This window comes from Scylla paramamosain, chromosome 5, assembly GCF_035594125.1.
Source record: "Scylla paramamosain isolate STU-SP2022 chromosome 5, ASM3559412v1, whole genome shotgun sequence".
NCBI lineage: Eukaryota > Metazoa > Arthropoda > Malacostraca > Decapoda > Portunidae > Scylla > Scylla paramamosain.
In genome coordinates this window covers 2,941,692-2,957,620 of record NC_087155.1, presented here as the reverse complement: position 1 = coordinate 2,957,620, position 15,929 = coordinate 2,941,692, and the positions used below count along the sequence as shown (strand labels likewise).

The following is a 15,929-nucleotide window of genomic DNA, read 5'->3' as shown; positions in this document are numbered from 1 at the left end:
ATAAGATTTCTGACTGAGGAGAGTCAGGTGATCGAATACATGGATGACGAATTAAAGCTCGGGAAAATAGACAGCAAGGGTACTGTCCACTCAGCATCTTGGGAGTCTGACAATATAGGTGGTTTAAAACAAATGATTAGTAAGCTAACGGAAAGTCTAGAAAGTGGATAAAAACACATGTTAGATTGTCTCAATAATGCGGCGCAGGCCATGGTGACTGTCGCATATCAAAATCAACGTCATAAAGTCTTGCCTCGTAGCTTTAAACGAGAAAAAATTGGAGCTATAAGGGGCTGCTGGTACCATGGTAATCTTTCTCATGAAATTTATCAATATAACACATTTAGTAGATTAGAGAATGATGCAAAGATGGATAACATAAAAAGAGTAGGAGTTTGTTTCATATATCTACAGCCTCACCATATTAGTAGGTATTGTGACCGGAAGGTTCCTTGTAATATTAAAGTCAATGTTTTTGATATGTGGAAAAATGCATCACCCCATGCTGCATTCAGTATTTGTCAGGGAAACTCTAGTGGTGAAAGGATCAAGCAACTTTTTTAGATAGAGATAGCATATTGTTAATGTTTGGTATAATCAAGAGTAAATTTCATGATCTCAAGGTATTTTTTGATCCAGGAAGTAACCTATGATTACTCATGATGCAGCTCAGAAGCTGAGTTTAAAGGGTACAGGGTACATAATTCCTCTGACGGATGCAATGGGGAAGGAGTGGATGGTTGAAGCGGTAGGGCTGAATGAGTTAACATAAGAGGTCAATAAAGTAGATATGACTGAGATAGGAGCTGTGTTAGGAGTTGATGCTTGGCAAATAGCAAGACCTACTGGCAAAGTAGACCTGCTGATGGGAGCAGACTACAGTGTATTACTACTAACAGTTAAGAAAACTGTAGGAGATATTTGATTGATGATGAGTTAGTTTGGTTATTGTGTGCGAGGATGTCTGGGTCCTTCGAAAGGTGGAATTAATGCAATAATTAATCATGTTCGGTGTACAGGGGTAGATGATTTCATTGTCAAAACTAAATTTGAACCTTATAAAGATATGGAACAATTTTTTAAAGCAGAAGAATTTGGGATGGATTGTTCCCCTCAATGTGAAGGTTGTCGATGTGGGAAATGCTCATTAGATAGCCACCTTAAAGTGAAAGAACAAAGAGAGTCAAATCTGATTGACGAAGGATTACATTATGATGAGAGTAATGAGAAGTGGGTAGCAGAATATCCATGGATTAGAGATCCAAGTAAGATGACTAATAACTATTCGGTAACTTTTGCCAGATTGGTATCAACAGAACGGAGACTGAACAAGCTAGGTAGTAGTTACACAAACCTGTATAGTGACCAGATTCAGAACATGATAGATAGAGGAGTTTCGCGTAGACTGAGTGAGGAAGAGATATCAGCATACAAGGGATCAGTGTTTTATGTACCTCATCATGAGGTACACAAAGCTTATTTGAGGTCAACACCAATTAAAATAGTTTTCAACTCTTCAGCATCTTACATAGGTTGTTAACTTAATGAATTCCTTGCTAAAGGGCCAGACTTCCTTAATAATATTTTTTGGATACTTTTTGCGATTTCGACAGAGATCTGTTGGATTAATGGTAGATATAAGTAAGATGTATAACTCGGTTCATTCATCTTCATTAGATAAACACTACCATATATTTTCATGGCGTGAGATGAACACCAAACCCGACCAGTACGCTCTAACAACGGTTACATTTAGTGACAGTCCGGGAGGAGCAATTGCTGTGATGGCTCTTCGGAAAAATGCGCAAATGTGAAAGGATTGTCTTAGGGCCATGAAACTCATTGAAAGTAATTCATATGTAGATGATTTGCTAACAAGTGTGAATGATTATGCTGAAGCAAGTAGCATGGTGCAGGAAATAGAAAAAGGTACTAAAAAGAGGAGGCTTCAAAATAAAGGAATGGGTGGTATCAGGCGAAATGGAGTTACCACCTTCACATTCAAGCTTTGTAGGTACAGAGGAGAAAAATGTGTTTGACATAAGTTGGAACCCCCTGAAAGATTTTTTTCTACTTCAAGGTACATTTGAATTTTTCGAAAAGGGTAAAAAATCGGTTGATTGGACCAGATCTTACAAGAAAAGAAATTGACACACAACTGTCATTGAAACTCACAGAGAGAATGCTTCTTAGACAGGCAGCCAGTATTTATGATACATTGTGTCTGATAACCCCCTTTACTCTCAAGGTTTTTTTTTTTTTTTTATGTAAGAAGGACACTGGCCAAGGGCAACAAAAATCAATAAAAAAAATGCCCACTGAAATGCCAGTCCCTTAAAAGGGTCAAGGCAGTGGTCAAAAATTGGTGGATAACTGTCTTGAAACCTCCTTCTTGAAGGAATTCAAGTCATAGGAAGGTGGAAATACAGAAGCAGGCAGGGAGTTCCAGAGTTTACCAGAGAAAGGGATGAATGATTGAGAATACTGGTTAACTCTTGCGTTAGAGAGGTGGACAGAATAGGGGTGAGAGAAAGAAGAAAGTCTTGTGCAGCGAGGCTGCGGAAGGAGGGGAGGCATGCAGTTAGCAAGATCAGAAGAGCAGTTAGCATGAAAATAGCGGTAGAAGACAGCTAGATATGCAACATTGCGGCGGTGAGAAAGAGGCTGAAGACAGTCAGTTAGAGGAGAGGAGTTGATGAGACGAAAAGCTTTTGATTCCACCCTGTCTAGAAGAGCAGTATGAGTGGAACCCCCCCAGACATGTGAAGCATACTCCATACATGGACGGATAAGGTTAAACTTTTAATGAGAGAATTGGTATTGCATACAAACCATGACGAAAAACTTGGCTGTGATGATAATATTAGCCCTTTACTTACTTTACAAATACCAATTGAACACAAAAATATAAATATCTTTTCTCCATAGAAGGAAAGGTAGTTTTTTTTTTTCGTGGAAACCAAATTCACAATAAATAAAATCTGTTACAGTAATAGTTTCCAAGGACACTTTATCATAACATGCAAAATATTATTTATCTACATATCGGTAAAACACAGTAAAGGATAAATAAACGGATAAATTACAAGATCTGACATTTGTTACCTAATAAAGTCCTGAAGTGAATATTCCTGTTATTATGGAAAGTATTTCGTAATTGCATCTTTCCTTTCTTCACTCATATATTCGTACATACAAAAGATATATACGAAAAAAAAAAAAAAAGCGAACGCAAAATGATAGGTTGTAACTGAATCTCTAAGTAAATATTTATACCAAAAAGATGACATCATTATAGAAAATATATGATTTCGTATCCTTCTTTTCTTTATGCATACACTAAAATAAGCACACGAAGACTGGAACACAAAAATTATGGTTTTGAAAAAGATTCTCGGTTAATCCTTGAAGGAATTTTTTCACTATAAGATGTTGCAATGAACATTATAGACTAAATTTATATCTTTCTCCTTTCATATATATATATATATATATATATATATATATATATATATATATATATATATATATATATATATATATATATATATATATATATATATATATATATATATATATATATATATATATATATATATATATATATATATATATATATATATATATATATATATATATATATATATATATATATATATATATATATATATATATATATACATATATATATATATATATACCTTAGGAAGGCAGAAAAATGGGAGACAAAGCAACGCTTTGGAAAAAAGTTTAAACTAATCCTTCAATGGATAATACTACTGACACAATACCATGGAAGCACATCCTTTCTTTCCTACATAGATTCGTGGGAAGCAGACAGGAGAAAGGCAGGCAACAGTGTCAAGTTTCGGTTGACATGGAAAAAAAAAAAAGTTTAACAGAGAGTTTCAAAACAGAGTGCAAATGATGTAATGAAGCAGGTACTCATTTTCCTTCTGCACGTGTTGGGAGTGTTCACCGCGGCACCACCTGCCATCCTTTCCTGAAAATATCAAAACATCCACATAAGAAAGTGATGCAGCTTGACTATTCTGAAAAGAGCTAAAAATTAAGCATCATAAACAGAACTACCAGAAATCCTTTACTGCATGAGTTACAACGTACACCTGAACAAAAAAGGAAAGAATAAATACTGAAGAAAAACACGAAATGTCATAAATAAAACGTGTCAAATTCCTCCAAGCAAGAACACATGGATACATGGAAAACAACACTGAAAACAGAACACACTTGAAACGCTACGAATGTTAAATATGCACAACAGCTGCAACAAAATAAAACGAACGAACACAATTACATATATAACAAGATCAAATAAGGAAAAAAAAAATAATAATAAATATAAAGCTTGCCAACATTCAGTGGTACAAACCTAAAAAACAACAGCAAGGATATACTTAGAAAATAATAAGTACCACTTCAGTCTAGCCATATAAAGTATTCACGGCACAAAACATGAGAATCCCTTTTGAGTATCTCCGCCAAGGTGGTCTGACTCATCTATTCTTCTTTCTTTATTGTTGTTCAGTAATACAACACCTCCACCTTCCTCCGTTTGTGGTTCTGATAACAAAAACAACAACAACAACACCTCTCTAACCAATCCTAGTTAGATACCTGCCTTTTCGTGTGGTTAATGCGAGGACGCAGGATGTTCGCTATAACGTCTTACACAACAAAACAACAACAGCAACAACAAAGACCACAAAGAAAGGCTGTCTTTCTTACAACGGCAAGACTCACACGATTCACTCATATTTTCCCTGAAACACAGTAATAAAGCTCCAGATGTTAGTGTTTTCTACGATGCCTTTGCTATTTCGACACTATACATACATATAGAAAACAATCTAACAGCATAACAACAAACATGAAAGCATCTGCTTCGATTCTATCACCATTGTTCTCTTCAAAGCAAAAACAATTTATATGAAAAAGTGTAACTGAAAAGAGTGCAGGTTAGTTAATAAACGCTTTGATATTTTTAAAAGTTTTCCCCTAGTATAGTTGTGTCTACATATCTCCCGTGGTCATCTGAATACAAAAGCCTCACTGCAAAGCCAATGTAGTGTTTCGCTGGCAATAATATTCCTAAATACGCATTACCAAAGGGGTTCTATTTTTTTTATTTTATTTTTTTGTCCCGCCCCTTACCTTGATTATGTCCCGCAGGAGGCCGTCTTTCCTACAATGGCAAGACTCACACGATTTACTCATATTTTCCCTGAAACACAGTGATGAAGCTCCAGATGTTAGTTTTCTACGATGCCTTTGCTATTTCCACACTATACATACATATAGAAAAAAATCAAACTGAGTGCTGGCTCCCGCGGCCCGCCAACCTATGCGGGTATGGTTTCCCTACGCGCTCACAGCAGAACAACCCAACAATGCAAGTCTTACACCCGAAAGTCTCCCACCCATAAAGCTTCCCATCAGCCCCCCACTGCTCTAAAACACGAGGTCTTTCTCATCTCACACCTACCAGGACACTGACAAGAAAACATGAGGCGGGCTGGAAGAAAGAGGAGGATGCATTCAGCCCCGGTCTGCACGACACAACCCTGAGGAGAACGCTGGATGGCAGACACCATACAGCTTATGATCAGGCCCACGCCTACACCTCAGGAGTGGGCAGATGGAGCAAAAGCCACCTAGTGCAGAAACACGCAAGTACCCCGGTGTTTGAGACGCAGGAAACGTACAGTGATAACTCGCATGGTTACAGAAAGGAAAGAAAATAAATAAATATGCTACTGAGAGAGAAGAGAAAAAAAAAAAAAAAACAGGGTGTTACAATTGCGGCGAATTCAATCGTGTTCAAAGAAATTGTAGATTTGACCACAAACTCTTATGTGGCAATTGTCAACGTTTAGGTCATAAGAGCCGCTTACGTCAACAGTATAGAGAGCATAGGATGATGGCGAAGAAGCATCTGCCGTTGTTGAAATAAAGGAGTTAAAAAAGGATTCGGTAACTGTTGAACACATTAATGCACAATCACTGTTATCTAGTTTGGACGAGGTAAAGTTATTAATAATATATAGAAATATCGATGTTTTATGTATAAGTGAAACATGGCTTCAAGCAAACAACCCAGATGGTTACGTAGAAATTCCTGATTATAAGATTTTTAGATGTGACAATGGTCGGAGCCGGGGTATGCATATATGTCCATGGTACCCTCAATCCCTCTGTCATTAAGCTAGATGTGCCAAGACCGACAGGCGTGGAGGATGTATGGATAAAGGTACAGTGCAGGAAGTTGCCAGCCATCATCATTGGTTGTGTATATCGACACCCTAAGGCTTTAGCCACATCATTTGACTACATTCAAGATGTTTTTAGGATGGTATGTCTGCGTGATAAAAGTATCCTTTTCCTAGGTGATTTTAATGATGATTTGGTGACAACGGGTGATAAAATCAGTAAGATAATAAAAAACAGGTTGACACAAATAATAGATAGACCCACAAGAACGACCTCAACATCAGCTACTTTACTAGATCTCATAATAACTAATAAACCTGATGTCATTCTATCACAAGATGTTGTTCCTCAGGCCACTGCTGATCACGACCTATTATCTGTTGTTTTCAAGGTTAGAAAACCTAAAAAACTGTCCCTGGTAAAAAATTTTTGTAATTTGAAGAACTATGATAAAAATACTTTTCGCTCGCTCCTCCTTGACAATGTTCATAATATGAATAATACATTTTTAACTGACGATGTGAACAAACAAGTATGCATTTTTAATGACGTTTTTATTAACTGTCTTGACATGTGTGCCCCTCTTGTAACTAGAGCAGTGAAAGGAAAACCTACACCATGAATAAATGACGATATCCGTGAGGCAATGGAGGACCGTAATAGGTTACAAAGAAAGCCTAATTCACGGTTACGGGAACGTTACAAAACAGCCACGAAACATGCAAAAAAAAAGAAAAAACAATTAACAAAACTAAGGCGGATCATTACCACGGCCGTCTCTAAGGCAGTAAAGGGAACACTTCGGCGACATGGAACGTCATTAATGAAATTATCCCTAGTCAGAAAAGTAAGCACACTGCCTATAATTTTGATAATCTAAGTGATAAAGCCGAAGAGTTCAATAATTTATTTTCTAGTGTTGGAGAATCCACTTTTAAACGCTCACAGAAAAAAACTAACTAATGAAGGTAAATCCGTCGTCCAACTCCCTCAGTCTAATATTAATATTGTCTCTGCTTTTAGGCCTGAACCCATAGATACTAACACCGTTATATTAACAGTTAAAGATCTTAATGCAACCAGCTCTGTCGGCTCTGATGGCATAGGGTTACGGTTTCTCCGGGAAGAGTGGTGGTAGTTAAGTGAGGGTGAAGAGGAGGAGCACAAGTCATGTTGCGATTGACGGATGATGGCAATCTAGGGAGAGGGTCGCACAGAGGAGGCGGGACACAAGGCGCTTTCAGGCCAGTCACTGCTGTGTCCCTCGCCTCCCCTTCCTGCCTCGCTGCGAGGTGAAGGGGCCATCACCACCGCTGCCTCAACACCTACACTTCCTTTGCGTCTCAACGCTGAAATGCTTGAATGAATGGGAATGAACGGGAAATTAATGGTCATTTAGAATTGCTTATAACAAGTACATGTTACTAAGTGTTTTTAAATCAATCTGTCTGTCTGCGTCTGTCTGTTTATCTCTGCCTCACATGTTCACTATAATGTTCTGTAAGAATGAGCATCGCAGTCTCTGTTGCTTTCTTGCAGCGCATCTATTTGTATTAATGTTGTGTGTATGTGTGTGTGTGTGTGTGTGTGTGTGTGTGTGTGTGTGTGTGTGTGTGTGTGTGTGTGTGTGTGTGTGTGTGTGTGTATCTTGTGTAACATTACAAGTGGAACAATATATATGAGTATGGGTCAGTAGGTCTGTCTTCTGGTATATTTTAGGAAATCAATGACAACCGTATTGTGCCTGAAAATGGCATACCGTAAATACGAGGTCATTAGAGAAAAATAAAGTTAAGTCACTATGTATGCATTTTCTTCGTTTACAGTAACTTATCACGAAAGAATAAACGAGTAACGGAAGAGGCATACGTTTATATTATGCAAACATTATGCTGTATTAATATCCCACCGACTAATTCAGTTGGACTTTTGGTCAAGTACTCGCTGCAGGGCACGGTAAAATATTTATTACAGTGCTTTACAAAAAAAAATTGTGGAAATATATTCTTTAGAATGAAATATACCAGTTTCTGCCGCTATCTAAAACTACTTTGTCCATGTTTGTGTCTGCCGCACATCCATCTGTCCCTCTGTCTATTTGTCTGTCTGTCTGTCTGCTTGCTTGCCTTCTATTTTTTGCCTGCCTGCCTGTCTGGCTGCTTCTTTGCCTGCCTCTCCTCTTCAAGTTAGACCAACTGTCACGCTGTCTGTCTGCCTGCTTTCTTTCTTTCTTTTTTATATGTCTATCCACCTCTTTCCCCGCCCGTTAGTCTGTCTGCTTGCTTGCTTGCTTGCTTGCTTGCTTGCTAGCTTGCCTCCCAGCCTGTTTATTTGACCGTCTGCTTTCCTGCCTACCTGTCCGCTCTCTCTCTCTCTCTCTCTCTCTCTCTCTCTCTCTCTCTCTCTCTCTCTCTCTCTCTCTCTCTCTCTCTCTCTCTCTCGAGTAGCGACAACATCGTTGCTATGGAAACGTGTCTCGAAATTATACTAAAAGACGCACCATAACTTAAGCTAAAACTTGTCACCTTTTACCCTCTGCCTAACAACTGCTCCATCCGAGGTTCAAGTCCCAGATTATGATACGAGAATGTCTGTGTGCAGCACATTCACCCAATCCGAAGCGGAACAGCAGCAGCAAAGTCACAAACCATCGCTTCAGCTGCCATCTAGGGAATTTCTAAACAAAAACTTCAACAAAGCTGATCTCCAAAAGCGATATCGTGAATTGGGACGTGGCAAAATATGGGTAAACAAAGACCAGCTTATAGAGATGATCATCAGAAACACACCACCACCTGACCCAAATCCTGAGGCAGTATCATCGGTATCTAGTGCGCTCCTGTCACCTGTGAATCAGACAAGCACCTCTGACATCACAGCGGTACCTCATACAGCCCCTGATGTCACTTCATTTGAATTGCCACAGTCACCCTCCATGGTAAATACTCAGCTACAATGCTCTGACGACACTGACGACATACCACCGTCAGCAACACCAAACCGACAAAATAATCACGCAGAAGACGATGAGCAGGTATCATCCTTTGAACTCACCCACACATCACCAGCAGATGACCAGCAGCTTACCACAGATAATAAACAGCTGCCCCGTCCACCCCCTAGCCTTCACGACAATAGTGCTCGACATGAGATGACTCTGCTCAAGATAAACAAGGACATAAGAACCATTATTTCAAAGTTACACACGAAGGATAGGGAAATAGATCTACTGAACGCTGAGGTAAAGACTGCCTATTCCATTATCCAGCACCTTCAGCAACGTATCAGTGAACTAGAACTTCAAATAAAAACACAAGACTCACAGCAGGAGGCCACAGCGCATGTCTCAAACTTGACGAGATGTCTCCTCCTAGGAGATACTAACTTACGACGAATCCTGCGATCTGATCTTCACGATAGCTGTTCTGTCAAGACCGTTGCGCGTGCAAACACGGACCTTCTAAGATGCTGGGTGAGTGAACAACTAATAGTAATACCGAGCGAGTGTGAAATGTACTATGGACTGTATGACATACTGGAAGGAAAAACCTCAGAAAATATCCTTGATGGTTTAGGCTATCTAATTAGTGCTCTGAAGGAACGTAACAACAATATGAAAATAAATGTGTGTCAGATCGTGCCAGTGCCAGAGTCCCTGGAAATCCAATGTAAAATACGTGATTTTAACGACCAGCTACTTAAGTGGGGTGAAACAAATGGTGTAGGTGTTGTAAAAACAACTCCCGAGTTCACGCTTGGTACTGGCAGTGTTGACGAGTTGTGTTTTGAAGATGAAGAAAAACCAATTTTACTGAACAGACTGGGCGTGATCAGGTTATTGAACATTACTGGAAAATAGTGCTCAAGATTTAATTTAAGTAACGATTGGGATAATATAAAAAAAAAAAGAAGTTAATTTCAGTAAGCGACCTGAGAGAAACCAGTCCAAACTATAGCATGCCAGACATTGCCAGCCTGGTGATACAGTGAGAAACGATACTACACCTGCCACCTACTACACCCGCACCCCTCTTACCCGGCACCTCCATCCAGTACCTGGCCTGAACACTTCGCCTCCCTCATACCCGAGCACCTCACATTCTCGACAATACGGAGTAACCCCCGACACGCCCTCACGTTATACCTCTACGGGGTAATTCTTCTCCTCCCACACAACCGACAACTCCTGTCAAGAGAATTGTGCCGTACTCCTAAGCAGAGGCAGCCAATAGAGTTCTGCCTCTGTGGATCAAGTAATGAGTTGGCACGAAGTGAATAGAGCACATGACCCCGGCACTCTGGGTGACTGGCGAGAGGTTGAGAGGGACAAACACATTCAAAGCATCCCCCTCTTACAAACCATATACGCCACACGGGACACAATACACATATAAAACATCTAAGAGAAACTACAGACATGGTTGCTTTAACTGCGGATAATACAACCATCGCCAAGCAAACTGCCGCTTCGATCGTCGGATTAGATGTGGTTTGTGTCACCAAGTGGGACATAAGCAGAGGCTGTGCCACATCTACGCATACAATGAATAGGGAGACGGCGAGGAAGGAAGGCCACAGCGGGTACTACAAAAATGAGAAACATGAAAGTTGATCACATAAATAGATAGAGACAATAAATGGATAGAGACAGTGATATACTATGTGTAAGTGAAACTTGGTTATCTCCTGATACTCCCGATGAGCACATTCTAATACCCAACTATAATGTAGAGAGATGAAACAAAGGAAGGGGAGGAGGAGTTTGTGTGTATGTGAAGGATGTTTATAAGGTTACTACGGTCGACTTTAATATTGCGAGACCTGAGGGGATTGAGGATATATGGTTCTCGGTACAAAGTTATAAATTCCCTACAGTCATTCTAGGTTGCATGTACCGACATCTAAAATCTCTTTTACATACATATGATTATACTACTGACGACATCAAGGCTGTAAGCTTGAAAAAATAAAGGTCATTTTACACTTTAGATGATTTTAACGACGATGTCTTTTTTCAAATAATAGTAAGTTAGGAAAAATGATTACTAATGCAAAATTAAACCAGGTTATTACAAAAGCCACGAGAATTACCCCAGCTCTGCCACCCTGTTAGATATTATTGTAACAGATAGCCCTCAGTCAGTCATCCATAGTGACTCTATTCCTTGCAATGTGGCTGACCATGAATTAGTTACAGTTACAGTTACAGTAAATTTAAGGAAACCAAAGCGCTCACCAATATCTAGAACATTCCGTGATTTACGTTTTTATTCCTCCGATACGTTTTGTGGTCTGCTGAAGGAGGAGTGTAACGAGCTGAATAAGATATTCCCAACTGATAATATGGAGAATCAGGTTAATATATTCATTAGATGCTTAAACTAGTGTGGTCTTTTAGTAACTAGAGAAATTAGGAGGCCCTCTGCCCCATGGATCAGTGCTAAACTACAAGACCTCATGCAGGAGAGGAATGACACACAGGTGCGTCTCAAGAAAGACAAATATAATGTAAACCTGCAGGATAAATATAAGGCTTAAAAAAAAAAAAAAGAAAAAAAAAAGTTACTCCATAGATCGAAGTCAGATTACTTTAACCAAAACCTTAAAGCCGAAAGAGGAAATACAGCCGCCACCTGAAGCACGCACAAGCAACTCATACCCCCACTACAAATAAAACGTGTCCATTGTTAGCAGGAGACACTGAAGAAGTTAAAACCAAAGTCAACAATTTTAACAATTTTTTTGCTTATGTCGGGATGCAGACTTTTCAGAAATCACAATGCAACTTGCCATCTTATGATAATACAGAACAACTCAGCACTGATCAAGCAAACATTCCAGCGGGGAGCACGTTCCGACCTGAGCCCAACGACAGCAACACTATAATTCTATCGATAAAACACTTAAGGAACACTTCCTCATATCGCTCTGATGGCATTCCACAGCTCTTTCTAAAAGATTCCTTGCCAATTATCATTACATACCTGACATGTATATTAAATACCTCAATTGTAACTGGGTCACTTCCCTCCTTGTGGAAACACGCAATAGTGGTCCCTATTTTTAAAACAGGAGATATCAACGAACCAAAAAACTATCGCCCAATATCTTTATTGCCCAATATCTTATTTGATATTTCAAAGGTTCTGGAGTAAATAACAGCAAGTCAACTCATTTCACACCACGAAAGGAATCACCTTCTCAGTAATACTCAATACTGCTTCAGAGCCTCACTCTCCTCAAAAAGTGCTCTCTTAACATTATCCAATAAATTAGATAAAAATATCGACACTAAGCACCTATCCCTAATTACTTTATGTGACCTATCTAAAGTTTTTGATAGTATAAGTCATAATATATTAATGGATAGATTACAAAAAGCTAAATATTGATTCCTTTTTGGTTCAGCAGTTACCTGCTACAAAGAACGCAGTCTGTTCGAATTGGCAAACATAGGTCAAATTAGCTAGGGGTGTCTTATGGGGTTCCACAGGGATCAGTACTTGGCCCAGTTCTATTTCAAATTTACGTCAATGATCTCTCGCAATACATCTCCGACTGCCTTATTATCCAATACGCTGATGATACACAGTTCATCCACACTGGACGCATAGATAAACTAAAATATCTCGTATAAAGGGGAGAAGAAACCCTATCAAAAGCAAAACATTACTTTAATTTAAATGGTCTACCATTAAATACAAACAAGACTTAATGTATGTTTGTTGGCAGCAGGGGACTCGTGTCACAGATTCCGCCCAACACTTCCTTACGGGTTGACGGCGCCACCATAGTTCCCAGCAGCTCTCTCAAGAATCTGGGCGTTTATTTCGATCCTTATATGACTTTCGACTCACACATAAATAAGATAAGCTGCAAGATTTTTAGTTCCATAATTTATATTAATAGAATAAAGGACAACTTTAGCAGAAGAGCAAGAGTGATAGTGATACAGTCACTTGTCCTTAGTATCATCAATTATGGAATAAAGGTGTGGGGCACTACCATCAAAACACTCAGGCATCAAGTACAAAAACCGCAAAACTTTGCCGCTAAAGTCGCTCTTGGTGGCGCTGGAAGGCATGAACAAGTTATCCCATTCTTGAGGGAGCTTGGCTGGTTAAAGATAAAACAAAAGTATATGTATGAAATGGGAACTTTGATGTTCAATATAACTAGGGGGAGCTCTTTTAAAAATATATTTCACATGCCACTAGTCAGTGAAGCGTCCACTGTTGCCACCAGCAACGCCATCAACTATATATGCCAGTACATAACACTTGTACAGGGGCGCGCTCCATGCCGGTGGCTGGGCCCACACTTTCGAACAGCCTCCCCTGCGACATTAGAAACGCACCCTCACTACGCTCATTTAAGAAACAGCTGTTCCTCCATCTTTTTAAGCATCAGTTAAGTGAGTAGCCAATATTATTAGATTGAAATTATGTTTTATCCCTGATTATCTTATCATTTCTGTTTTATTGTAATTGTGTTATGTTTTTTATATATAGTTTTAATTATGACGCAGATACATATCTTAGCCTTTTAGTCATAATTAGATTTTATCATGTATTATAACTAATTGTTAAAATTAGATATCATCATGTATTATAACTAATTGTTAAAACATCTTATTTTATCTGTTTAAGGCATCACTGATCTCACAATGTATGATCTAAGAATAACCATTGTAAAATGGAATAAAGGTTTGAATCTGATTCTGATTCTCTCTCTCTCTCTCTCTCTCTCTCTCTGATGATTACCTAAACAAGTCAAAACATTATTTAAACCACTACTACGACATACCAAGGTACTTGAAGGCTTGTCTTTAAGTGGTATCAGTGTGAACAGGTTACATCACGCTCCTACACAATCATGATTTACGCAGCACACCCTCCATAGTAGGTTAGAAGGCACTTCCCACACGTTAAGGAGTCCTTCTTCATTTCACTCTCTAATTTAAACTTCCTTATGCAAATGAAATTAAAGTTCGCGATTTAAGTGATCGGTTTCTTTTTTAGCGCATAAACAAAAATGTGCTGGACAAATTTAACGAAAAATATTTATATAAAAAAAAAAACAATAATAATATTCGAGTCACACTCCACAGTAACGAAAACTTTCATAAATATAGGAAGATATTGCAAAGGTTGCACTGAAATATCATTTATCACCGTACAACTACCATACCTAATTCACGGGAGCAGACTCATGCAGGATATAAAAAGATGAAACACCAATAAATAGTGGTAGTCATGAGAACATGGCAGTTCATCAAGGAAATCCCAAGAGAGAGAGAGAGAGAGAGAGAGAGAGAGAGAGAGAGAGAGAGAGAGAGAGAGAGAGAGAGAGAGAGAGAGAGAGAGGGAGGGGACCATAAATGTCCCCAGGTCGGACTGCCTTTCTGTCGACGACCCTAAGTGTCTTGACACCCCCCTCAACTTTTTCTTCATTAACTTCTGCAACATTCGCGGTCTAAAATCTAATTTTCAATCTGTAGAACACCACCTCTCCTCTCCTAAACTTCATCTTCTTTTCCTCACTGAAACTCAGGTGTCTGAGGCAACTGACAGTAGCCCCTTTTCTGTTCCCTCCTACTTTATCTATCCTCATCTTCGATCCAAAGGTGGATGTTGCGTTTATGTGCGCCATGACTTAACCTGCTATCGTGCCCACGCTCTTGAATCTTCAGAGTTTTCCACCATTTGGCTACGACTACAGAGTCACTCTCATACTAAATTTATCTGTGCTGTATACCTCTCACCTAACTCCTCTGACTATAAGAAATTCTTTGACTACTTAACTTCCAAAGTGGTGCACATTCTGACCCTCTTCCCTTTTGCAGAGATCTCCATTCTTGGAGACTCCAATGTTCACCACCAGCTTTGGATTTTCTCTCCCTTCACTGACCATCCTGGTGAACGAGCCTACAACTTTGCTATCCTCCATGACCTAGAGCAATTGGTGCAACACCCTACTCGTATTCCTGACCGTCTTGGAGATACGCCCAACATTCTTGACCTTTTCCTGACCTCTAATCCTTCTGCTTATGCTGTCACCCTTTCTTCTCCGTTGGGCTCCTCCGATCACAATCTCATATCTTTATCTTGTCCTATCACTCCAATCCCTCCTCAGGATCCCCCTAAGCGAAGGTGCCTCTGGCGTTTTGCCTCTGCTAGTTGGGGGGAATTGAGGAGGTATTTTGCTGATTTTCCTTGGAATGACTACTGCTTCCGTGTCAGAGACCCGTCTTTGTGTGCTGAGCGCATAACAGAGGTGATAGTGTCTGGAAAGGAGGCATACATTCCTCACTCTTTTTCTCGTCCTAAACCTTCTAAACCTTGGTTCAACACAGCTTGTTCTCGTGCTATACATGATAGGGAGGTGGCCCACAAAAGGTACTTAAGCCTTCCATCACCAGAATCTCATGCACTTTATATTTCTGCCCGGAACCATGCCAAGTCTGTTCTCCAACTAGCCAACTCCTTCATTAACAGAAAATGTCAAAACCTTTCAAGATCTAACTCCCCTCGTGATTTCTGGCATCTAGCCAAAAATATCTCCAATAACTTTGCTTCTTCTTCTTTCCCTCCTCTATTTCAACCAGATGGCGCCACTGCTATCACATCTATTTCTAAAGCTGAACTCTTTGCTCAAACCTATGCTAAAAACTCTACCTTGGACGATTCTTGGCTTCT

At 39.4% G+C, this 15,929-nt stretch overlaps 1 protein-coding gene across 1 annotated transcript in view; it reads right to left on the bottom strand.

Annotated features, from left to right (window-relative positions):
• Nucleotides 1-3,895: 3,895 nt before the first annotated feature.
• LOC135100373 (uncharacterized) overlaps nt 3,896-15,929 on the bottom strand; it is an 89,461-nt gene continuing 77,427 nt past the window's right edge. Inside the window, exon 4 of the mRNA XM_064003194.1 lies at nt 3,896-4,003. Within this exon, the coding sequence (XP_063859264.1) occupies nt 3,896-4,003 (108 nt within the window). The remainder of the gene's footprint in view (nt 4,004-15,929) is intronic.